This window comes from Calypte anna, chromosome 2 (assembly GCF_003957555.1).
Source record: "Calypte anna isolate BGI_N300 chromosome 2, bCalAnn1_v1.p, whole genome shotgun sequence".
Lineage (NCBI taxonomy): Eukaryota > Metazoa > Chordata > Aves > Apodiformes > Trochilidae > Calypte > Calypte anna.
This window is the reverse complement of record NC_044245.1, coordinates 28,533,685-28,558,744: the sequence shown is the minus strand read 5'-3', so window position 1 is coordinate 28,558,744 and position 25,060 is coordinate 28,533,685. Positions and strand designations below refer to the sequence as shown.

The 25,060-nt window shown below is 38.0% G+C and overlaps 1 protein-coding gene across 3 annotated transcripts in view; it reads left to right on the top strand.

The window, feature by feature from the left end:
• Nucleotides 1–25,060, top strand: part of ETV1 (ETS variant transcription factor 1) — a 67,320-nt gene that overhangs the window by 33,511 nt on the left and 8,749 nt on the right. For all 3 annotated transcript variants that reach the window (XM_030445861.1, XM_030445860.1, XM_030445859.1), the window contains exons 6-11: nucleotides 1,024–1,153; nucleotides 2,714–2,902; nucleotides 6,315–6,562; nucleotides 19,134–19,202; nucleotides 21,582–21,650; nucleotides 24,671–24,840. In XM_030445861.1, coding sequence (XP_030301721.1) covers nucleotides 1,024–1,153; nucleotides 2,714–2,902; nucleotides 6,315–6,562; nucleotides 19,134–19,202; nucleotides 21,582–21,650; nucleotides 24,671–24,840 — 875 coding nt within the window. The remainder of the gene's footprint in view (nucleotides 1–1,023; nucleotides 1,154–2,713; nucleotides 2,903–6,314; nucleotides 6,563–19,133; nucleotides 19,203–21,581; nucleotides 21,651–24,670; nucleotides 24,841–25,060) is intronic.

The window sequence follows — 25,060 nt, the reverse complement described above, 5'->3', positions numbered from 1 at the left end:
TAGGCTTCTCAGAGATCAAAAATGTATTTGCAGCCTCATTTAATTTAAAACTCTGAAGGGTGTATTTTCAAGCTCTTACAAACCTGTTTTCTAGTCCTTTGTCCGCCTCGCCACTTACTTTAGATTTGTCTATGTCAAGTGAACTTTGAATTTCCTTCTGCTTTAATTTTGGTTAAGGTCAGATATGAAATAAGGAAAGTTGTCTGGTTTAAACTAATATGCTGGTTAACCTTGTCTTTACCTTTGGTCTTTTCCTCAATCCAGACCAACCTGTGCTTCCAATTAATCTTGCATTTCTGTCACACTCCTCCTGTTCTTTTACCTTTCAAAAAATGTGTTTAATTCTTTTTCTCAGTTTGTGTCTATATCACATTTCCAGTTGATGAGGCCAGCATTGCATCTTGTGTATTGAGAAAAATTACTGAAGCCATTTCTTGTGTGGCTTTTTTCTTTTCTTTTCTTTTCTTTTTTTTTTTTTCAGATGTTACTTGTAATTAGAGGTGCATACAATCATCCACTTTCATAAGTTTCACTGCGAATTTTCATGCATTCTGTGGGTCAAAAAGATGACTGATCATATACTTGAGGCTGATAAAAGAGAAATTTATTTCAGAATCATTTGTGTGGCACTATTTGAAGCGAACTACTATTGCATTTATAGCTAAAAGCTACCTCACTAATATTCCTTAGAAACATTTGGTTCCTGGGAAGTATTTTGCATCTGACAACATTTACAGTAGTTAAGCCAAATATGAGTGGGCTGTTATTTTCCTGCTAATGAGATGGGATCCTGGCCATCATTCTATTAAACAATAAAAGTGCTAATAGCCAATGCGAAGGATCTCTGGCATCTATTTTTCAGTTGACACCCAAAGAAATATTTCAAATGTTTACTTTCTATATCATTTTTAGTATTAAAATGGCTTAATTAATCATGTGTTTAATTACCAGTGTCTAGCTTACTTGAGAAACTAATTGTTAATATTGTACTTGGGTTTAATTACATTTCCTTTGTCTTTCCAGTGGCTTTTCATGGTCTCCCTGTGAAAATCAAGAAGGAACCCCATAGCCCATGTTCAGAACTTGGCTCTGCTTGCAGTCAAGAGCAACCATTCAAGTTCAGTTATGGGGAAAAGTGCCTGTACAATGTCAGGTAAAGCAATTGAGCATGTTTGCAGTGAAAACTGCTGATTTAAATCAGGACTGACTAAAGAGTCATAAAATCATAATAGAGATCTTACAGAAGTTACCTCTTCAGCAGATAACAGACTGATGAGATAATGCATTTAGCTGATGAACACTGATGGAGTTGTTTACGGTTGTATCAAACACTTACATAACCATTTAAAAGCAGTGTTTTTCATCAAAATGCATGTTCTCCATTTCTTCTTCGTGGGATAGCCAGAGTTTAAAAGCCCAGTGTACAAGAATGAAAAAGAAGGAAGCAGTGTCTTGTTTTCTGCTACCGATATTGCAAGTACTTTCAGAATGCATTATGCAGGTTAGGAAAGAGAGAGATCTGTCTAAAGGCAAGAGAATGGCAGGTCTGAGCAGCACATTAGGTATTTGACAAGTTTTGCAGGTGTGACGTATGTATTCGTGGGTGCTTACAACTGAAAATAACATTTCATTAGGTTCTGCACCTTTGTTACCTATTTAAAAGCAAATCATAATATTTTATGGAGATGGGTAGTAAAAGCTTTGTTTGTGGGTGATGGAAAAGCTTGATATAACTGCATTCTTTATTGACTTTCTTTTGGTTTGCACTTACATGTCACTTCTTCCTTCAGTGTCAGCAGTCAATTGTTTCTTATTGACATTTTAGTCTATTTTAGAATCTTTCATCTACCTTGTAAGTTTTTATACTCATTAATGTACTACCAAAACTGTTAACACTCAAAGCATTTACATTTAACTTTTTGGATGTGAAAAGTTAAAAAAAAAAAAAAAAGATTGGTACTTTTGCCCATCATAAAGGAAGTGATTTTGATTTAAAAAATCAAATTTATACATTGATGGATTTGATGGGTGCTAGGGAATCTGACAGGAAAGTATGCAAGTTTGTGCTTACTCTCTGCCTAATGTCTGCATTTTTCTTGTTTAGAAGAGGTATGATCAAAGTGTGCTCAAGTCTTTTCATGATTTGGGACACCTTTGAAAATAGCATGTGTGTTATTTCACACATGTGAAAATAGCAGGACCATACTTTATTTTTGAGAGAGAAGGGGGAAAAACCCAAACCTGTTCGGAGAGGCTCCTGACTTCCTAGTGTGGGTAGCTAAGTCAACATACCATTGTTTTTCTGGGTCAGATCCCTTCCCTCTAGCTGTATTGTTTTACTGTCTCACATTGTGGTTTGTGCAAGCTCTAAAACAGAATCTTGACAGGCACTGCCGGCTCTTTGTGCTCTAGCCCAGGTGCTTCTACTTTTATGTATTTTGTAGAATGTCACTCTAAGACTGCATCCTTTAAAAATACATTTCTATGCCTCAGAGAAGAAAATGCTGTGCTGAACCATTTACCTCTAACGTTTTTTTTTCTGTGCTCTTCACAATGTGAAGTAAAGAATTCCTCTGTCCCACAGTGGTTAATAAGGTAACTGTAAGAAAAAGCTTATAAATGTGGAAGTTAGGGGTTTTTTTCTGCATGTAGATGGTACTTTTTTTTTTTTCTTAAGGGAATAACCTGTCCTTTCTCCTTGCCTTATTGATAGTGCCTATGATCAGAAGCCACAAGTGGGAATGAGGCCCTCCAATCCACCAACGCCATCCAGCACTCCTGTGTCACCTCTGCACCATGCCTCCCCAAACTCAGCTCAGACTCCTAAACCTGACCGAGTTTTCCCTACCCGTCTCCCTCCATCCCAGTCCATTCAAGACAACAGCTTCCCTATGGACCACAGGTAAAGCACATGTGGGACCCATGCTCAGACATTCCGGTTATAGTTGCAAGTCTCTTACAGTAGGAAAGCACTGCCTTGCTGCCCACAGTTGTTCCCTTTTTGGGCTAGAGGACCAAGGTGAAAGCCAGCAAGGTTCAGAGTGTCAGAAATATGAGTGCTTTATAGAAGACTAATACCTGACTTGATGGACTCAGTAGGAGTTCATATTGTCAGTGGCAGAGTTTTAATGATCTGCACCTTCTGTCTTGTGAGTGTGATTACAGGGTGCTGGGTAATCTCATCTAGGCTTCTTTTGCCATGAAAGGTTGAAGCAGATGGTCTTTAAAGGTCCCTTCCAATCTGGGATATTCCATGATTCACTTGAGGCTAGTAAGCCCTATGAGGTAATGAAGTCAGCAGCAGGCATCATCCTGGCTGGCTGTTAAGCAGTTCACCTATCTAGGAGATAAGTGGCTGTGTTATAGTGCTACTGCTTCAGAATATTCTTTGGAAGGGTGGATCATTTTTCCAACCCCTTTTGAAATACAGCATCTTAAACAAACTAAGATGCCAACATAAACTGTGTTTAAATAACATTAGTCTGAGTAAGAGCCACAAGAGCTAGAGTCTAGAATTAAAGCTTAAACTGTCCTTAGGTCACCCTGTTTTGTTTTGATATGTTAGAAATTCCCATACAACTGACTATCTATCTTAGCTCAGTTTTGGAACAGATATTTTCAGTGGATTTGCCTGATTTTTGAGGCCAAACAGTTGTTTGTGGAATTCTGTTTATCCTGAACTTTGCTGCACGAACCTGCGTCTGTCTGCTGTGTTGTGTGATTGCTCTGAGCATTAAAAATTTCAGCTGTATGTAAAGATATATACATATATATATGTTCAGAAACTTGACTTAGCACTTGAAACATTAGCAAATCAAGTTGCAGTTGTTGGGAGATTTGCTTGCTTCTAGTCTAATAAGGGCTATTATCTCCAGGACTTGGTGCAGGTCACCTCTGAAAGAGGTCGCTAAGCCTTATACTGCTGGTTTTTGCTCTGATGAGATAGTTTCATATATCACCCCAGGTTCTCTACAAGCCCTCCCAGCAGTGAAGAAGCAGTGTATTGACCTCTTTTTTTCTCTGCCTGGAGTGTGGTCTAACCATGCAAGCCCCCAGTGAAGCCAGGTGGCATTTTTTCATTACAGGATGGTGTATAAATGTGTTTCTGTATATACACCAAAGTCATGTTGCCAGGAGACTGAGATCTCCAGAAGCTAAATTGCTGCTGTGTAGGGAGCAATTTTTTAGAGGAAAAAATCTTTTGGTTTAGAGCAACTTGTAAAGACAGTACTGAAGCTGTATGTCAGCCCTAGTTTTAGTATTTTTAGAGATTTGTATACACCATACTATAATTTTTTATATGTGTAATACTCACTCTGTACAAGCTTTATAGGTTTTTTACATGGTTTTCCCCCCATCCCCATCTTTGATATCCCTGTTCTTTAGGGCATTTTGCAATAATGCTTCCCTTCTGTGACAGAAATCATGTGTTCAGTGAAGTCCAAAATAGCTGACTCAGACCAAAAATATGAGGTTTTATCCTTTTTAAAAGAAAGGTACAAATGGATCTTCTCACTTCCCACTGTTTGAAGCAAATGTGTACTTCATATTTTTATGAAATGCAAATCTCTCTGATTTACAAGGTGATATGCTACTACAATGAGTGCATTCAGAAAATGTCATTTAAACAAATGACCTTCCTATGTAAGTTCATATTTAAATCTGTAAGTTAAGGCATATTTCTCTGGCACATGCATCGGTGGCATAAGATAGTGTTAGTGTCTAGAACATACAGCCCATACATCTTCATACAGGACATGAATATATAAACGATAAGTGGTCCTAACAAGTACCAACAGGAATCAAATCCACTTGTATAAACAAATGGCTTGATTCCATACAAAGCTTCCAGTACAACAAGTATTATTAACTTCCTTTGAGGCTTTGTGAGTGAGCCTGTTTCTTATTTTAACTTCAAGTTGCAATTTTCTGATTCACTCCTTGACAGTTCTTAATGATAATTTCTGCTTCTTTTTTTGGCTAATGAAAAAAGGAAAAGAGGGAAATGAATGCAGTGTCAGTCAGCCTAACTGTTTCATAATACATCTGAGTTTCTAAGTTTATTTTCCGCAGGTGTAGGTGGAATTGCAAAACCCAATCTTACAGTGCAGTACTCTTTCTACTGCAAAATGCAGTATTTACAGCAGCATTTAAAAAAATTCATTTTGTCTCCACTACTACATTGTTTCTATCTCTGTAACTCCCACGGTATTGGTAACAGTAAATACTTGTCAGGCCAAGTTCACAGCAGTATTGCTACAAATGTTAGTTTAAATTGTTCCTGAAACATGTAGTCAAGGCTTTTTAATTTATTTTTTTTTCTTTTCTAATTTAAAAAAGTGTGTCTGGTTCATGATGAGTGATCAGACTAGTAAGCAGTTTGCTGCAACAACATTGCATCTGCTGTGGATTAGTGCAAATGCAATATTATTTACAGTGATGGTTAACACTACTGTGGTAATCTGCAGGAGATGACAGGACGAGTTTGTGCAGTTCATCTGAGCACAGTAGGAAAACAGAATCCTTGAATTCTTCTCTGTGCTTGTGAACCTGCAGATGTGCAAGTAATTACCTTCAGGCCTTTTAGTCCAGGTAGATGTGTCTTATGGAAGGAAGGTCTTGAGCAATGTTACATGTAAATGAAGTTAATTTAAAACTGAATTGTCAGACTTCATGCCAATTGAAGAGGATTTTCTAGTAGTGAATGGCTGTGTGGCTTGTATGGATGAGTTTTTTCATATAGAAGTGACCAAGGGAACAAGTTAATGCATTGTTTCTCTTAGCAAAAAATTGCACCCTCTCCTTTTTCTGGGATGCTTACATTTTTTTCTCATTAGAGTTGGAATGCAGTGCCAGCCTTGCAGGTAGATCTTCCACAACCCTATCCCTGAGAGGACAGATGATTCCAGGTGTTACAGCACTCAGTACTTTAATTGAATAGTTTCTATGTAACTGGAAGAATGGTAGGACAAAAAACTATACCTGTAAAGCCTTCTTCATGTTACTGTGGTAGGGTGTCAGTCTGGTTTGAAGCTGGTGCATTTTTTGTTTGCCTTGTCTGTTGAAAGAAGATACTGAAAGCAGAGAGAATTATGGTGGGGCTGAGTCTTAGGGCTGGTATTAATAGCTGGATTTTTTGTTTCTTTGCTTGTTGCTGTTCTACAATGCAGATCATCCTCATGGGAGCACTTGGCATGATCATAACCAAAATACTTGCTGTCTAGAAAGTGATAGAGTCACCAATCATGAGCTGTGAAAATGGAAATGGAATGTAGCTCAAGTCCTTTACATGACCTCTCTAACTTGTGTCCTAGATTTCGTCGCCAGCTCTCTGAACCTTGCAATTCTTTCCCACCTTTGCCTGCAATGCCAAGGGAAGGACGTCCAATATATCAGCGCCAGATGTCTGAGCCAAACATCCCCTTTCCACCTCAAGGTTTTAAGCAGGAGTACCACGATCCAGTTTATGAACACAATGCTATGGTTGGCAGTGCAGCCAGTCAAAATTTTCCCCCTCCTCTGATGATTAAGCAGGAACCTAGAGATTTTGCATATGATTCAGGTAGGTGAGACTTTCTTTTACTTCTCCATAGTAAAGTAGTAAATGATTCTAAGCCAGTGCTATTGACGTTTTGATCATACGAATTGAAACTTGCTCTTTGATTTCTTTGTCTCCTGAAGTAATCTATGTCTGATACAGCTTGCAAAGTTATAAGATTGCTACACAGAACAGTCTGACCCATGCCATCATTGCTTGCTCTGTAAAGGATTTAATTTTCCAGAGCTCTGTCCAGAAAGTGCACAGGTTAAAGAAGCCAAAGATGAAAAAATCCATGGGTGCAAAATTGAGCTTTGCTTAAAAAGGGGCTTGTTCTGTATTGCCTTGTCTCTGGCCTCTGAATCTGTGTGCTCCATTTTACGAGCTCTTTCATTTGTCTGCTAGAAATAGAGGACTCTTTCTCCTCTTGCATGCACTACTTTAAATCAGGAGTAACTCCACTGAAGTGGGGTTTATACAGCTATAAAACCAATGAGGGAGAAGAATCAGCCAAATTGGTGTCAGCTTCTCAGTTTGTGCATACTGCTGTGTTTTGTGGAGGTACATAATCTGTGATGCCAGGCTGCTGATGTAGAGAATATACTGTTGCTATTAATAATGTTTGTTATGATTGTGCTTATAGGGCAACTGGAATGGAGCCTTATTGTTCCATGGCTGGTACAGAACAGAGGAGGTGGTTGCAGAGTCTGCTCTCAGTAGCTTCTGGTCAAAATAAAAAAAAAAAAAAAAAGCAATAAAATGGAAAAAGAACATAAATGAAGGGAATAATAATGTTAATTTTTGCTATGTTTTAAACATAATATTTATTTTATATTTGGAGGAAAGACAGAATTAGTGAAGAAAAAGGAGTTTAGGGCTGACTACTAAGTAACAAGGAGAAGGAAGCTGAAAGGGTGGGATGGAGAAAAGCCTAGATCAAAGCACAGGGGCTAAGCAGTTGATGAGTATGGAGCCAAACAAATAAAATGAAAATATGTTTTCCAGTTTTGGTGTGATTTCTGCATCTCCTCTTCAGTCACTGCCTCTGCTTCATGTATGCCACAGTGTTTAAAGGAAGGGATTTTAGTGAGTCCTTACTGAAGCAGGGGGTACATTGTTTTCATACACATACAGGGGGAATGGGAGGACTTCAATCTCTCTCTTCTGGGTGCTGCAGTACCTTCAGTGCTTTCTTGTTGGTTCAGTCATTTGCCAGGTGCTTTTGCAGTTTATTTCCTCCATGGACACTGAGTTGAGGTCTCCTTGTAGAGTTTAGCTCAAGACAAATTATCTTGCAATTTGATACATTGGAGAACTGTTTTTCATTGACTTTTCTGTAGCTAACTTAACATTGTCTACTTAGTGGGGTATTTCATGTTATCATTAGTGTAGAGAGCTTGTTTTAGAGTTAATCTCTGTGTTGCAATGGCAGAATGTGGAAAGTAGAGCTGCTTTCTCCTTTCTTGTTCTTGATAAGCAAAGAAATGGTCCCCTTAGGCTAGGCCTACAGAGAGAGAGGACTAGGGGTGAAATAGTTCTCCAAGTTGAAATATAGGACAAGATGTAAATGAGTTCATATAGCAAGGATCAGATCCAGAACTCAAACTTTTCACTGATGAAAGTTCTGAGGCACGTGGCTTTGGCAGTCATGGATCTTTAGTCTTACAGAGCAGCATGGGAGAGACTGCACAGTTAATGTGGCAATGGATAATAAGTGGGGGACTGCAGCTTCAGGCACTGCCAGTCCCTTGCAACCTTCACAAGCATGGTTATTCATCCTGCTAAATTAAAGGCTGAAAAAAGGCCCTTTTGTAAGCATGCTTCATATTTGGCTAGGAAGTGGAAGCTCCTTATTGCATACTATTACTTTAAATCTAGGTTGGCTGCTAGCATTCATCTTTCTTTTCTTTTCTTTTTTTTTTTTTTTTTTTTTTTTTCTTTTTTTGTGCCAGTAAGAACAACATTCTCCTCTATAGTAATGACGTTCAAGCAAAATGGTTAAATGGTTGTTTCTTTTGTAGATGAATAATTAGTTTTTAAAAATATAACAGCTGTGTAACCAGTGGTCATGAAAAATTAATCTGTTGGTATCAGGAAGTACTTTTATTGGCCTCAGAATCACTGCATTTAAGTTGACACATCTGTACACTCCATAAATTGCAGTCAACAACTGTGGCCTGTTGATATTTTGTCTTGTTACCATCTGTTCTCTAGAAACCATAATTTTCCATCATTGCTAAGAGAACATTAAATAACCCCTTAGGAAACATAATGTATTTGTCGCTGAATCATTGATTTCATTTTTCACCTATGGATGTCCAGGGAAGAAGGAATGCTAGACTAAAGAGTTTCTTCTGCATGGTGTTTTATGGCAACTCAGATAAGAATATTGAAACGTATTTTAAAAGTTCGTTGTAATATGCCAATCCCATTCCTAATGGGATGTTTTTGAAAGAGCCCCATAAAAGTTCATAGCTTTTGTGCACTATACTTTTATACTTTGTGGGAAGCTGGTGAATGAAAAGCATTATTATGGAATGATTATAACTCTATTAAAACATGACATTAATTATGACATGGGAAATGGCAGATCAATTAGTTGTAATTGTAATTGCAGGTATGCAATTTCTACTGCTGAATGTTTGAGATAATGGAAAAGGAAAAATGTCAACAGAGGAGAAGCTCTTCTTTATCCATTCACACTTCTATAAATCACAGTGCAACATACATGTTTAGTCAATCAGACCTTATTTTCTGCCATGGACTTTTTTTTTCCTCCATGACTGCCAGTCAGATGCATTTAGAACTTGTTGCTACATCTAGCAACTTAAAGCACAAAGGTGTAGCTTTGTATAATCTATAATCTATAATGCTTAGAACTCTTGCAGGGCTTTGAAAATGTAAAAAATTAGCCAATATATTTAAAGACAGCAGTGGAAGCATCATGTGTTGTGTCATTTTAAATGCTGCAGTGGTCGATGCATCAGAGAGTATCCTGGAGAAAGTAATTGTGCACTGACTCTGACTGACAGCTAAGATTTCTTTTTTTTATTTCATAACAGTATCCCAAAATATCTAAACTACCTCCAAGAAGTACAATGAAACACCCATTTGTTCTCAAAAAATAAGTAGAAAGTGTTGCTTTCATGTACTTACTACTAATTACAAGGGATTTGTTGAATGAAATCTACATTTGGTGTTTCCTGAGCAGGTTAGAGGCATTAGCAGCACTATTTTCACCGTTGCGTTTCTATTCACAATAAATATGCTTGAATGGACCTTAAAATTTTTTTGATCCTCTGTCACTTCCCAAGTTTTCTTCCAAGATACTAGGCACATCACTGTAAGAATGAACTATCCAGACAAAATTATTTGCCTCCATGTCTTGCTTTCTGAGTTGCTTATCTCTTTAATTCCTGATCTCTCACAAGCAATAAAATACCTTGTTACCATACGGGAATGGCTGGGGAGCTGCCCTCTGTTAAAAGAGATGAGTGGAGACAGAGAGACAAATCAGATAGGCATACACCTGTTTATTCTAGGTACCCAGTTAGAGCTGTATAATTTTTGAAGAACATTAATTGTCACATATGTTCAAGGCTTAGCTTCTAGGGTCTTTGTATTTCTAGGTGAGGAAGTATGGGAACATCATATGAGGAACAGTGTGTAAGCACTGCAAAAATAAGAAATGCATAACATGAAAATCTGACAGAAGCCATGTGACCTCTCTGGAAAACTTCACTGGTTCTGGAATGGGCTTTGTTACGGCCTAAAATTGACCATTCAGCTCTATGAATCTTGAGGTCATCTTTTACTTTCTTGAAATGTTCTGCCTCATTAAGTACACAACTTCCAGCCTCTGTAAGAAATGAAGCAGAGCCTCCACCTGCAAACCTGTGTGCTGCATGGGTCTTCCTGAAATGGTTTTGACCTGTGTGATCAAGAGACAGGAGTGCAGAGGCAAAAAGCTGCATCATAATTCATTTGCAATGAAGTAGCTTTATCAAGGTTGCCCAGGAAGTTGTAGTTATGATGCTTCTTAATACTCTAAGCTTGCTCTTAGACAGTAGTTATGTTGTGAGCATTCTACCATCCGTGTTATAAATGTGTATTTACCCAGTGACTGTGGACAGAATAAAAAGCAAGAGAGCAAGAGTTGTTTCAGATACCTGGTATGGTATTTTATGAAAAGCAATGCAAGTAAAAGTGAGCTTCAGGGCTTCAGTAGCACATTCTTCCCTAGAGATCAGCCAAAATTAAACCCTTAAATTTGGGATTTTGCAGACCATCATAAAATAATCTTGAATTAAAATTTGAAACAGAAAACCCCCCAAATAATTTATCGGAAGTATTTGTTTGCAGCTATATATATATTTATATTTTACCTTATTTTATTATTAAGAACAGTTGGGTATTTCATTGTACTTCTTGGAGGTAGTTTAGATATTTGGAGATACTGTTATGAAATAAAAAAAGAAATCTTAGCTGTCAGTCAGAGTCAGTGCACAATTACTTTCTGCAGGATATTCTCTGATGCATTGGCCAGTGCAGCATTTAAAATGACACAACACATGGTGCTTCCACTGCTGTCTTTAATTATATTGGCTAATTTTTGTACAGTGCTTTGAAAATGTAAAGCACTACATGAGTGCTAAGTATTATTACTACAATTATTCCTCTGGGATTTTATTTCACAGCCTAATAGACTTCACAGTTAAGAGGTATTTCTTGATCGTAAGCCTAAATATTTCCTTTGATCAGTTCCATTCCCTTGCACATAGCTACACCTCTTTGGCTCATCCTAAACAATTTCTTGGTATTAATGTACCACCTCTAAATCCTGTAGACAGTTTGCATGTGTACTCTTAGTCTGTCTGTGTGACTCATTGAGATCTTGATTCATAAATCCTCCATCTGTTTAATCTTTTCCTCAAATTCTCTCTAGGTTTTCTTCTTCCCTTTCCCTCTTCCCCTCCCCCCTCCTTCCCCTCTTTGATCGGGCTGCAAATATTTGCAGTGGTTTTGAACATAGTTTTAGAAAATGCGTGTAAAACAAGTCTGACTCCATCCTTTTCCTGGATTTGGTGCTTCAGTACAGACATCTCAAAACTGCATCTCCTTATGGTCATAAAGAAATTCTTTTACACAGTGGTGCAATTGTTCTCAATAAAAATCTGACTGGCATAAAGGCTGGAGGGGAGGAGGGAGAGAGTTTTGCTCGAGTTCAGTTGCTTTAAGAACTCCTCAGTTTTGGGATTGCAGTTTTCCTGAGTTTCACTTTTGTGGTGTAAAATGTGTCACCTTTTCTGTTTCAGGAGCTTATCTTTGCTGTGTTGTTTCAGTGAAAGTGAGCATGGGTTTTGTTCAGTATTTGAGTTGCACTTTACTTTGTACTTATTCTTAAAGCACAATCCTAATCTGCTGTTTGATGAAATGACAGGAGAAAATAAAAGCATCTGAGAGGGAAACTTGGGGAAACCTAGACTTCAGAAGATTGTTATGAAAGGCAGAATTTTAACTTTACACTTGCTTCTCATCTAGCTGATTTAATCTCTTCACTAATTCTGAAATAAATCTGTAGCTAGCATACAATTAATGTTGTAAAAACATCTTTGTGAAAAAAGAAAAACCTAAATACCAAGTTAATGTGAGCATATAGACAGGAGACGGTGCTTCTATTTTTCCTTTCAAAGCAGAAAATGCGCTCTGAGAAAATTGTCCTGCAGTCCCCGTTTTTCAAAGAAATGGATAAATATCCTCTAAATCTACAGTTACAGTAAGTGGCACTGGCTAATGATTTGATTTGAGGATTGAGAGCACAGTCTGGATTTACTCTTTGTGCATTAACGCAGGTCAAATGGACACAGGCTGCATTTTAAATCAGTAATGGAAGGCTGAAGCCTGCCTTAAACCAATCACATCAGCCTTACCCAAGACCGATTGATCCCGAGAGACTGAGCCCTGTGAGCTTAGCTTTTATATGAATGGACTCTGTGCAGCCTGAAGTTTCATTCATAAAATGGATGCTGAAGGGGGGAAAAAAAAAAAAGAGGAAAGAAAAAAAAAAAAAAAGCCTCACACACGCCAAACCCTGGAATGTCCATTTATGTGGAGCTGAAGGGTGTAGTGTTCCCTCAGCTGCTGCTTTTGCCAGTTGCCTTAAAGTAATGATTAATGCTCCTTGGCCCTGCCTGCTTGTAACCTGACACCATTTATGGCCTTGGTGTGTTTCTAATGTATAGTGAATGAGAAGGCTACATTCTCAAATCAGAAACATAAACAGGAACTGGTTGGTCTGAATTCCATTCAAATATGTCACTTCAGCCGTGCAGTGTTTGTCCAACTTCGATTTTACAGGCAGGGGATGGGGCGGAGGAGAAAAAGCAACACAGACATTTTTAATTTTTTTTTTTTTCAGTAAAATTACCAACAAAAGGAGTGAGTGTGAGAAAAAAAACCCTACTGTCTTTTGTTGAATTCAAAGGGAAGTGATGTTTAAAATACATTTTACAGTTACTGAGGTTAATAAAAGCAAATACATGATTTTAAAGTATGCTCAGAAGATCAGCTCCATGTGGAATTTCAATTCAGAGCTGAATGTATGAGCCTTTGTTTTCCTGTTCTGCTGTATAAAAAGTTACACATCGCCTAGACAGGCTGTTGACATCTGGTCTCAGAAAATGCATTAAATGCTGTCATAGATCTAAAAACCAAAGTTGTGGAAATGAAGCTGTTTGCTTAAGGTTTTCTTTCGGTATGTTTTCCTCCTAGACGTGAGCTGGTAAGGCCAAATCTAGTTCTCTGGTAGATTTAAGTCAAGCGAGATGTAGGAAATAAAACTTAATAGATTTCAGTTAGCTATTTTTAGAAGGAAAAGTTTGTGTATCTATGAATGCACATCCTTGTAGGTTTTTTTTTTCTAATTGCTAGCGACAAAAGAAGAACAAACTCCTCCATTCTGAACGTTTTTAAACTGCATAATGATTTGGAAAAGAATTTTTAAAGTTGATTTTTAGAGAAGGTAGTGACTATTTTCACCCCTGTAACCTCAGTGAGCTTATATTTTTCATGCTGATCTTACTAAAGAAAAAAAATCTTGACTTTTGTATTGCTAGGATTTTACCAATTTGTAGGAGTCTGTTGTAATTACATAACTTCTGCAGGGATAGAACTCTTAAAGGTGGTTGAGGTAAAACCTAATCCTCCATCATTTGAGTTGTGAAATATGCCCAAGCAATTCCTGTATAGAGAAATTGTCATTAGTTCTAGTATTTCTACCTGAATGCCTCTTCTTGCATAGTCTATGGGTTTTGGGGTTTTGTTTGTTTGTTTGTTTTTTCTGGGTTTTTGTGTTTTTTTAAATCTAAAGTGTGTTTTGCAGGTTTAAAAAAATCATAGGTTTCATAATCAGAAAGGATCATTTGGTATTTCTTCCTGCAAAATATAGTTCACTGATTTTTAAATTATTTTTTTTTTTTTGCAATGCCTGGTGCCTGATCTAATTTGAAGGAACTGCCTTTGTCACCTAAATAACCCTATCTGTTTACCAGTGATTTCAGTGTTGTTCTTCATCCTTGGGCTGGTCAGAGCTTCTCAATGGTAATTAAACAGTTTCTTCCACAGGAGGTTAGATGTATTTCAGTGGTGGATGAAGCAGCAGTCTCCTTTGTAAGCATTTTGTCTGTGCTCTTGGAGATCCACAAACAGAAAAGTTACTTGCATTGTGATTGTGATGTTACTAAGTTTGAGGCCAAAAGTATGATGTGTTCCAGCTCAAACCTTTTCTTTTAAAAAGGCTACATTTGTCTCTGCATTTGGTTAAAAAAAAACAACAAACAAAAAAAACCAAAAAAAAAAAGCTCTCCCCCTATGCCAACCACTTCTCCATGGACTGGAAGAAATGCTGGCATTGCACAAGGAGGTATTTGGTGATAACCTGTAGGACAGTGAAGGGCCAGCTGGCATACTTGCAGTGTGTGTAGCAGAGGGTTGGGCTGATGTGTGAGTGGCCCCTGGGAGCTTGGTTGGTCCCAGCTACCCGAGGGGTTTGTGCATTCCCTTGTGTGCCTGCTAGCACAAAGGGAAAGAATTGTTATGGGCTGTATCCCTTGCCAATGGGAAGGCAAGTGACATAGCACATGAAAGTTTGTATAGATAGACCAGCTCTGAATTGCTGAAGTAGGAACCAAAGCCTCTGTAATTACTTTTCAGACGTAAAAGGACAATTGAGGAGGAAATGGTATGTTAGATTAGAGGACTGGCTATATTTATTGGGAAGTGCTTCTGTTCTGAATGTGACTTAGTAATAAAGTGCAAATTAGAAAAGTAGGCAAGCAAACAGTAGGAAAGTTCCAGTTTTAGTGTAATCACTTTTATGTCTATATGGAAGGAGGCAAGTTTCATGTATGCGTTGAAGTGTTTGATGAATTCGAGTGACTTTGAGATGAATTTGAGTGACTGGATTGATAGGCTGAGGACAATTATATGTGGTCCATTAAGGTGAAGGTTAAGGTCCTGCATTTGGGCCGTACCATCCCCATACAACACTTGAGACTAGGGGAATAGTGGCTGGAAAGCTGCCTGGTAGAGAAGTTCCTGTGTGGTAATTGGTTGATAGCCAACTGCATGTGACCCAGTATTGAGCCCAGGTGTCCAAGAAGGCCAGCAGCATCTTGGCTTGTATCTGAAATAGTGTGGCCAGCAAGACTAGGACAGTGATTATCCCCCTGTACTTGGCACCGGTGAGGTTGTACCTTGAATACTGTGTTCAGTTCTGGGCCTCTCACTACAAGGACATTGAGGTGCTGGAGTGAGTTCAGAGAAGGTCAAACAAGCTGGTGAAGGGTCTGGAGAACAAGTCTTGCAAGAAGTGTCTGAGAAGACTTGGGTTGTTTAACCTGGAGAAAAGGAGGCTGAGGGGAGACGTTATTGCTCCCTACAACTGCTTGAAAGGAGAATATACCAAGGTGTATGTTGGTCTCTTCTCTAAAGCAATAAGACAAGAGGAAATGGCCTCAAGTTGTACCAGGGGAGGTTTAGATTGCATATTAGAAAAAAAGTTATTTACTGAGAGGTTTGTCAAGCATTGGAAAGAATGTGCAGAGAAGTGGCTGAATCACCATCCCTGAGGGTATTTAAAAGATGTGTAGATGTGGTGCTTATGGACATGGTTTAGTGGTGGACTTGGCAGGTTAATTGCTGAACCTGATGACTTGATGGTCTTTTCCAATGATTCTATGATTCTGTAATTCAGTGACTTGTAAGCAGGCTTCGTTCTGAAGGCAGCTGCTCATCACCATCATCATCATTCACCTCAGCAGCCACACAGAGAGCAAGGCCAGGCAAGTAGCTCATCTTACTCTCCCAGCCTGTTTCAGACTGGATGCACCTGCTAAGCATCAGTCTCCCATCTCTCTCTCTCTGTGCACATATATAATGAAGTCCCTCTGCATTGCACTGGGCTTTGTCACAGACACAAGGGCAGTGCCCTGGGCCTGTGAATCTTCAGATGGTGTTGATAAAGTGAACTAAAAAGTAATTCAGAGTTAGAGTGTATTGTAACAATGTCCTTAGATAGAAAGTCTGTGTAAGGCCAGAACTACAGGAAAGGCTGAAGAATGAGTCTTGGTTCAGGTTTCCAGTTCCTGCTTTGCTCTATTTCATCCAAAAGGGTTATTTCATCCTGTGGCCTGCAGAAGCTTCATCTTCCCCGTGTCTCACCTGACGAGGGACACAGGCTGAAATTCTATTTGTTTCTGCACGCTTTATGATCATGTGCCTGAAACCTGCTCCATATTTCTGAAAAACAATTGGAAAAGCGAAGTTAAGGATTCTTCACCCACTTTAAGTTACACAGGGCTGAGACAACCTAACACTTTAAATTCTGCTTTGTAAATAATATGAAATACATCCTTACTAAGGTACCATTCAAGTGTCCTACTCAATAAAGAAACCTAGAGCTGCTAAATTCAGTAGCAGATTTTTCTTGTCTTGAGGAAGCCTGTTTGGGCTTTTTCTTTCTTGATACAGTTTGATTAAGGCAAAGCACAGCTTATTTCCAGTATTTATCCCATGATATTCCCAGGTAGGAAGACATTTCTGCAGTGTTTAGATTATATGTAGTTTTAAAATAACAACTTGAAAAATATGGTTTTGAACTAACCTAAGACCGTATTCATTGTTTTGAGATGACAGGACTTTCTTATTCTTGAGATGATATAACTTTACAATGTGAATTCATCAGAAGTCTGAAATACCTTGCTATCAGTCCTAAATCCATGCACATTTTTCATCAAAGACTGAAAACTGCTAAAAGGTGATAGAATCAGTCACCTCAAACACTTGGATCCTGCTCTGAAAGTATTTTATGCTTAATTCTGTCTTATTTGTTGTCTTCAAACAATGCTTTAAGGAGAAGAAAACATATAATTGCTCTGTAATTTCTTCACTGAAATGTTTTCTTTTGAAGTAGCTCTGCTTAGCTAGTAAAAATACTTCTGGGTCTTAGTCAAGCATTTAGTACAATTTAAAACTGCAATGCTAAATTTCATTGGTTGGACTTTTTATTAGATAAGGTAGAAATGAAAGCAGCAGGCAATTTAATTAGCAGTAATTTTTCTGGGCAAGTCATTACTTTGATGAACTTCAGAGCAATGTTTATGGCTCCTAATTAACCGTGTTAGTCATTTGATTGAATAATCACTTTGGAAATGTTTCTACAATTTGATTAGAGTCTGACCCACTCTGATAGTCATAAATTAACTGATAGCACTTTAGGATAACAAGACTCTAGTTACTTTACGAGAAATAAACTCTTCCTTGCTGTATTTTTTTGGTCCTCTGTGGACTGTTTAAGCACAAGCTAACCAGAAGATGAAGTAATGTTGGTACAAACAATGCTTGCCTTAAAAAAGACTCCAGATGTTAATTATAAATGACTTAGGAGCATGGGAGATGAAACCCCAAACTGGCTAAGCACACAACTTCTTGGATGTGTGCATAATTTTTTATTCTGTATACTCTGCTGTATTACTTTGCAGGAGTGGAGTTCATGAGTCAAAAAGGGTTTTGCTGCCAACACCAGTGAATTTTTACCTAAAATAGAAAATAGCATCTGTTTCAGTTCTTCAACTTCCTCTTTTTTTTTTTTTTTTTTTTTTAGACGTAGATTTTTCCATTCTCCTTAAAACTCAATCTACTTGGTAACATGAATGATTCCTTTCAGGTGAACCACTGCTTGTAGCCTTGACTTCTATTCTACAGAGTTCTACTTGACTCGGGTGATCACTGAGTCACTAATTCCTGTGGTTGCTCAGAACAGCTGCCTGAGACTTCAGAGATTCTCGAGGCCTGAGCAGGCAGGCACTGAGCGTTTCATTGAGAGAGAAAGTAATGAAGAGTTTGGCACAGATGTGTGAGAGAGACTGTGAGCCGTTAGAGGAAACTTATTATTACTGCCCTGTGTTTCACTTGTTTTGTGAAGTCAGTGTAAAACCTTATTTTCTTATCCTGCCAGATCTTTGATACTCATCACTAGTCAGTGAACAGTGAAATTTGGAATCACGGTCTGAAAGAGTCTGTAGGCAGTGTTGGAAAAATAATGTCTGCTCTTTCGACCTCTGTTTGCATCTCTTAAAGAGTTACAAGCTACAAGCTGGTAACAGATTGCATAGCTTAGGGGTAGGAGTTTATCACAAGACCAAATAGACTTGTTAGGCAAGACTTTTGATATCCAAGAAGTGAGTTAAACATGGTCTAGAATAGCAAACATTTATGCTGTATTTCTGTTTGCAACGCCCTGTGCACAGAATATGGCTACTTGGGGTCAGTGCGAGACAGGGGGGAAAAATAAGACATTTAAAAAAATACCATTCTCATTAGTTCTGTTTGGTTTTTCTCATTCTTACAGACTTGAGTAGAGGTGGGGATGGCAAATAAATGTCTTTATGTATGCAGTGTGTGCACTAAGTATTGTATTTTTTTTAGGTATCCCGTTCTTTGTTGTTTAAAGATATACAAGTAGAGGGTGAAATTGTTGCATCCGAATTCCAAGATTAAATGTTTAGCAATCACAGAAAATACCATTAACTCTTCAAATCCTTTACCAGAGTCTAAAAGCAATATCCTACCCTAAAATCACTCTGATATTCCTTTTATTTGATGTAGAGTTTATAAGCCTCAAGTGTGATTGACAGGCTTTTCTGTGTAATTGTAACCAATTCGACCTAACATTTTTAAAGTAAGACATACAAGCATGAGGTTTAAAATATTTGTACTGTTTTGTGTGGATTGTTTGGTCTGTGATTGGTCTGAATTGTAATTCTCGTGGGAATCAGCTTTCAGCAAAGCTGATTACCTGTAAGGGTTTGAGTTCAAAAGCCTATGTTAGATAGGATCTATGATCCTCACATGGTTTTCTCCTTTGCTGTGCCTTGTGCCTGCTGCTCTGAAATGCTAACTGTGTGATGACAGGTTCCCTGTCACTGTAACTTGCATCCTTTTTGTTGTTGATCTGCTTGCAGCCTGTCTAGCTGATAACCTGCACGCCTTTAATTCCAGACAGTCTTTTGACTAGCATTGCCGTCTTTTCTTTCAGAAGTGCCTAGCTGCCATTCCATTTACATGAGGCAAGAAGGCTTCCTGGCTCACCCAAACAGAACAGAAGTTAAGTTATATGTTATGTGTTGCTTTTGTACGAGAGAGCTGTAAAAAAATTAAAAAGCCTTGGAGGGATTTGGGGTTCACTGGTTTAATTCTGCTGCTGGGGAGATTCACGTCATCTTTCCTCCCTTCTCAATCTTGAGTTTCTGATGCACTAGGTTTTTTTTAGCTTCTATTAATGCCACAGGGTGATCAGGATAGGAGCAGCTTTATTAGGACTTTACTCATTGTGCTTTTCAAGACTTCTGGCAGTCGAAAGGGAGAGACGCTTAAAAATGTGTACATTTTGTCCATCCTACTCAAGTGATGTTTTCCAGACTCTTGATGTGACAGGGTTAGTTGTTAAGGAATCTATTTTATACTTCAAATTCAGTGAAGGTGTTTGAAGTGTTTGTCTTTTTCATTCTGTTATGATTTCTGTAATGGTTTGGTGCTGCTTAGGCCCAAATAGCACAACCATCTGATACCTACCAAAACTCCTAGTGACTTGGTAGGGCAGAGCTTAGATCATGGTCAAAATTAATGATGCTGGGCAAAAGGACTTTATTATAAATAAGGCCTACATAAATTTAAAAAATCAAAAAAACAAACAAACAAAAAACACTGAAAGAGATTGTGTCCACTACTGTCCTGCTTTGGTGTATCTTTCTTGTTACTATATGGGGTTTTTTTTTGTTTAGTATTTATTTGGTTTGTTCTTCCAGGAGTCAAATTTCACAAACATGAGGTAAATTGGTTTTGAGATTCATGAGAATTCAGACAGATGTATGAATCCAAGTCTTATAGTAAGAGTTAATTTACTAGTGGAAAGACACGACTGGAAAGATAACAAATCTGGCTAAAAGCCTAAGTACTTCTGGAGTCGAATAAAGGCAGAAAATAGAAATAAAATGTAGTGTTTAACAAGGAGGGTGAAATAGGAGATGGAAATGTAACAGTCTTGGTATATGAAATTATATGAAATAAAGAAGCTAGATATAAGGAGATGAAAGACATCATGGAAAAGTCCACAAGCTGCGGGGTTAAGGTCAACAGGTTTGAGTTTTAATCACAGTACAGAAAGGGGTAAAACAATCTTAGCCGTGTTATGCACTTGTAAGTATTTTGGAGGTGTTAAAATTTTTATGAATGATGTGGAAAAAGCAATGATATGTGATAAATATTTGTTTTCTGTATTTGGAAATCAGTCAACATGATTTTATGGAATAAAGGTCATGTCAAATTTGATTCTGCTCTTTGCTGAGATTAAAAGTTTGATTGATAAAGATACTTGTATTGGATAGTTACACTTTTTATGGCATTCACTTTGCCACTGTGTTACATTCTGATTAAGAAGTTAGCACAAAGCAGTATCGATAAAGTACACATTAAATACATTAAGACCTGGCCAGCTGACAGATCTAAAAGTGGCTGTCACTGGGCAGTCATCTCTGAATGGATTGTTCCTATTATAGTTCTGTAGGAATTGATATCAGGAGTGTTGCTATTCAACTTTTTCTGTAAAGATATGGAACAAAGTTAATAGATAACTTCATGGCACAAAGATTGGCAGAGTGGTAAATAACAGGCAGGACAGGGCAGTCACACAAAGTAGTTTGAGTTGTTTGGTAATCTGGGCACATTAAACAAAATGTTTTTTTAATATGCTGAATGTAGACCAGGCCTATGGAACCAGGAAACAGTATGTTGGAAAAAATGATTTTGAGATGGGCCTCCTCCTAGGCTTCAGTGGGAAACCAGCCCAGCTAAACATTGCAACCATATGGCAAAAAGGTGTTCTGTAATATTTGCACAGTCAAAAGGAGGGCCAGAGGGAGGCAGGAGAGGAGGAGATGTTTTGTCTCACTAAGTAGCACTTGGTAAGGCCAAGAGGGGCATGCGATACAGTTCTGGTTAAGAAAAACATTAAAATAATACTGAAAAGGAGCATGTACAGAAGGGAGTGCTAAATGGAATGATGGATTGAAGAGAGTGTCTTTTAGCAACAAAAATTAAATTTTATAGAATAATCTTAATTGAGGGTTGACTTCTGTGAGTGTGAGGAACCTACCTGCCTAGGGAGAAGACTCTAGGAACAAATGGTTAAAAGTCAAAGCCATGCTAGTTCAAACAGGAAATGAGACAAACATTTTGGAATAAATCATAGGGAAAAATGGGTGCTTTTTCATTTTTGCAGGTGGAGATTAACAGTCTTCTGGGAATGCACACATTAATTAAACACCCCTGTACTGAGGCCAAAATGTTGCGATTGGGCTGTGTGTAAAGGATGTGGGATATTAATCTGATTCCTCTATGACTTAGTGTTCCCTCTGGCATTAAGCCTATGATCTCTTCTTTCTCCATGCATCTTTTATATAAACACCTCTCTCTTTTTAACTTACAGGCTGTATGTATGAAAAGGGACCTAGGCAGTTTTATGATGACACTTGTGTTGTTCCAGAGAAATTTGACGGTATGTATGACACATCTCTCTCTCTTTTTCCTGTGTGGGGAGATGAAAAAAGGAAGAGCTGAGGGACTTTTTCTCTGTTGCTGATCAAAAAACCTCAGTAACGTTCCAATTTAGGATTCCTTAACACATCATTTGCCGTGCATCCAACCGAAGCTGACCTTTGTCTCTTGAAACCAAAGTGTCCTTTTCAATAGGGTCTCATTTGACTTTTGCCAGAGAAAGACTCTGTATCCAGAGCTGTGGCAGAAGAGCTCAGTTCCTGTACTGTTGAGAAAGTAATAGGAGGATTTCCATTGCACGGATGATCACATACTGCTTGTTGTTTGAGATTTAATGAAGACTGTTCTTATAATTAACAAAATGGTGGAGGAAGAAGCAGCTTTGGTGTTACAGAGGATTAAGTCTCTTGTGTTGTCTGTGAAGTGATGAATAGCAAGCAGGGAGTGAGCGTATAGGGGGCATTTTTGTGCTTGTGTTCAGTGTGTTTGCACGTTGTACTGGTAGTTTATTTTTCAGCAGGATTGATAACTAATCAATGATCTTTTCACAATGTTGCCCATTACAACAGTTTGTTTTCTTTTTAAAGAGGGCTTCTGAGGTCAATTAAAATAAATCGTCCAAATTATCCTCAGTTACTCTGATGTAAAATCAGTTTCCTGATGTAATTCAGTTGATTTCAGATTTATTTCATTATGGACAAGGTTGATGGACTCAGTATTTCTTGTCGGTGACTCTGTTAGTCTGCAACTTTGGGAAGTAATTTGGAGACTAATTACTTAAATTTACTAGAATGTCTTCTTTGTGTTAGTGTATGTATGTCCAGCTTTATTTATTTTAGCAGGAAACGTTAGATACTTTCTGATAAACTTGTGAACAGCTCTCCAACCATGTTAAGAAGTACAGCTGGAGAACTCTTGGGGTTTTTCTTCTTTGTTTTGTTTGTCTTCCCCTGAGAATTACTTGTATAGATTGCAAAACTTCTGTGTCTCGCAGCATTTGTGGTGTTTGCTGAAGAATGGGAGACGCTAAAATGAAAGAGGAGCAGCAAGAAATAAAGATTAAAGAAATATTAGATGTAACGGAAGATTAGGCAATCCAATATTGCATTGTCACTGGATTGACACATTCACTGAAAGAGTGATTTTTAGAGTCTACTTTATGCCCTGGCTTTTGAACGCATTTTTTTTTCTTTCTTTTTTTCTTTTTTCTCCTTCTTAATGCACATCATGTTAGGTTTTTTCTTGCTGGTGGTCTTGATCTGTTTCCAGTACCAACAGCAAATTCATATTCACACTTATGGGACTGTGATCAGACTACCAGAAATTAAAACCCTTCAGGAGTAGTGGTTGTCTGTTTTTCTCTTAAATCCTTTTTGTTTGTTTGGATTTTGTACAGGAAAGGGAATAAAAATGGAAAAGTAATACAAATAAAGCAAAAGAAGTAAATGTTTGGAAGTATTTGTATGCTTGCAAAGCAAGCTGTCTGCTGCTAGCTTCTATGACTGTCCATTGAGAGAACACCTTGTACTCTAGAAGATGGATGTTGTGATCCAAATAGGTGGTTTATACTTGTAGCATTATGACTTTTGAGGAAAAAAATAGCAGATGTGTCATAGTGTTTTGTCCAGTAAAGCAAAAATGGGATAAACTGAGGGCTGGTCTTGATGTTTCAGAAGTAGATTCTCAGCTGCTTTGCTTGAAATCAAAGATCGGCACAGGCAGAGAATCTGATCCTCTGTGATACTGCACTTGCTGTTTGTGCATAGCTCAGCTAACATTAAAAGAAAAATCCTGTCCTTGAATAAGACAGCCTTTCAGGACTGGAACTTGAACCTCACATAAACCAAAAAGCTTTGTGTTGATTTATTTGTTTTCCACAGCTATTGACTCAATTTTCTTTCCTGATTACAGAAGGAAGTGCTCCATTTTTAATATTATTATTTTTACTTTCACTACACAAAGCTGTTCTGTAATGGCCATCAGAGCATCCTAATGTTGTGGTTGAATATAAAGTCCTGGCTGTATTAAGCAGGTCACAATACTTACTGGGGAGTATTGCTGTTCTGGTAGTTGAAATGAGTTTTAGCAGATTTATCTTTATCACAGATAAATTAATCTTTAGCAGATTAATCTTTATCAAAGATTGCTCTCATTGTGTGCAGCAAAAAGTATTCTTAGCTTCAGCATCAGTCCTTTCAATTGTTGTTGTTTGCATGAGTTATTTAGAAGTATTATGATTTTAAAACAGTGGAAACAAAGTATGGATGTAGCTGAATGGTCTTTCCTTGTGAGTTTGTGAAACAGCTAACCAGCCAAATATTATTGGTGTTTTGTTAAAAGCTTCCTCTGGATTTGAAATTTTAGAAAAAGCTACCTTGTTGCTTTTCCTGGGGAATGCTAATCTAATATGTAGATATGAGTAAAAGTAATATGTGCTTATATGCAATTCCAGTATGCCACAGAGGAACTCGCGTATCTGCAGGATTTGCATACCTATACATAAAGCACATGCTGTTTAAGTCCAAGTCAAATACTTTGTCAAATTTTCCTTAGAAGCATTTGCATGCAAAAGAAGTTTGGCTCAATAGGGTTTTGCAGCTTAATGAAGCATATATTGCATTTCCAAAACTAGGGTTTGTGCAAAGTATAGTATAGGAACACAGTACTTCACACATCACAGTTGCTTACAAAAATAGTTCATGCTCTTTCAGATAGAAAATATTGCAAAATGGTTTGCAAGTGAGATTTGCATCTCTCAGAAATAAATGGGGATAGGCTTAGGGAGACTTCTGTAAATCATGACTGAATTTAGGCACTTTGTAGTATATTAATATGTTATTGTAAAGGTGTTTACAATTAACAGCAGGCAGATGAATGTTGCATTTGTGGATGGCTAGGTAGTAAGAAATATTTATCTCTGTTTTATTAACCATAGAGATTGCTTTGCCAGTTTATCAGACACACCGAGGGCTGGTACTTATTGTGCATTCCTCATTTTAATGTTGTTGCTCTTCTGTGCAGGTGACGTCAAACAGGAGCCAGGCATGTACCGCGAGGGACCCACATACCAACGTCGAGGCTCACTTCAGCTGTGGCAGTTCTTGGTAGCTCTTCTTGATGACCCATCAAACTCTCATTTCATAGCATGGACTGGCCGAGGCATGGAATTCAAGCTGATCGAGCCAGAGGAGGTGTGTTAGTGTGCCCAAACTCCTACTGCCCCATCCTGCAAACTTAATAGAGCTCCTTTGGACACAGACCTCTTTTTCCTTCAGTATTTGGCTGCAGTAGCTCTTTAGAAGGGTGACAGAAAGGATTGGCAAGGGGACATGCTTAAGTTAGGGTAGTGATTAAGCATAGACCTAATTTCCTAGTGACACAAAATAATAAAAAAATTCAAGTACTAACTTA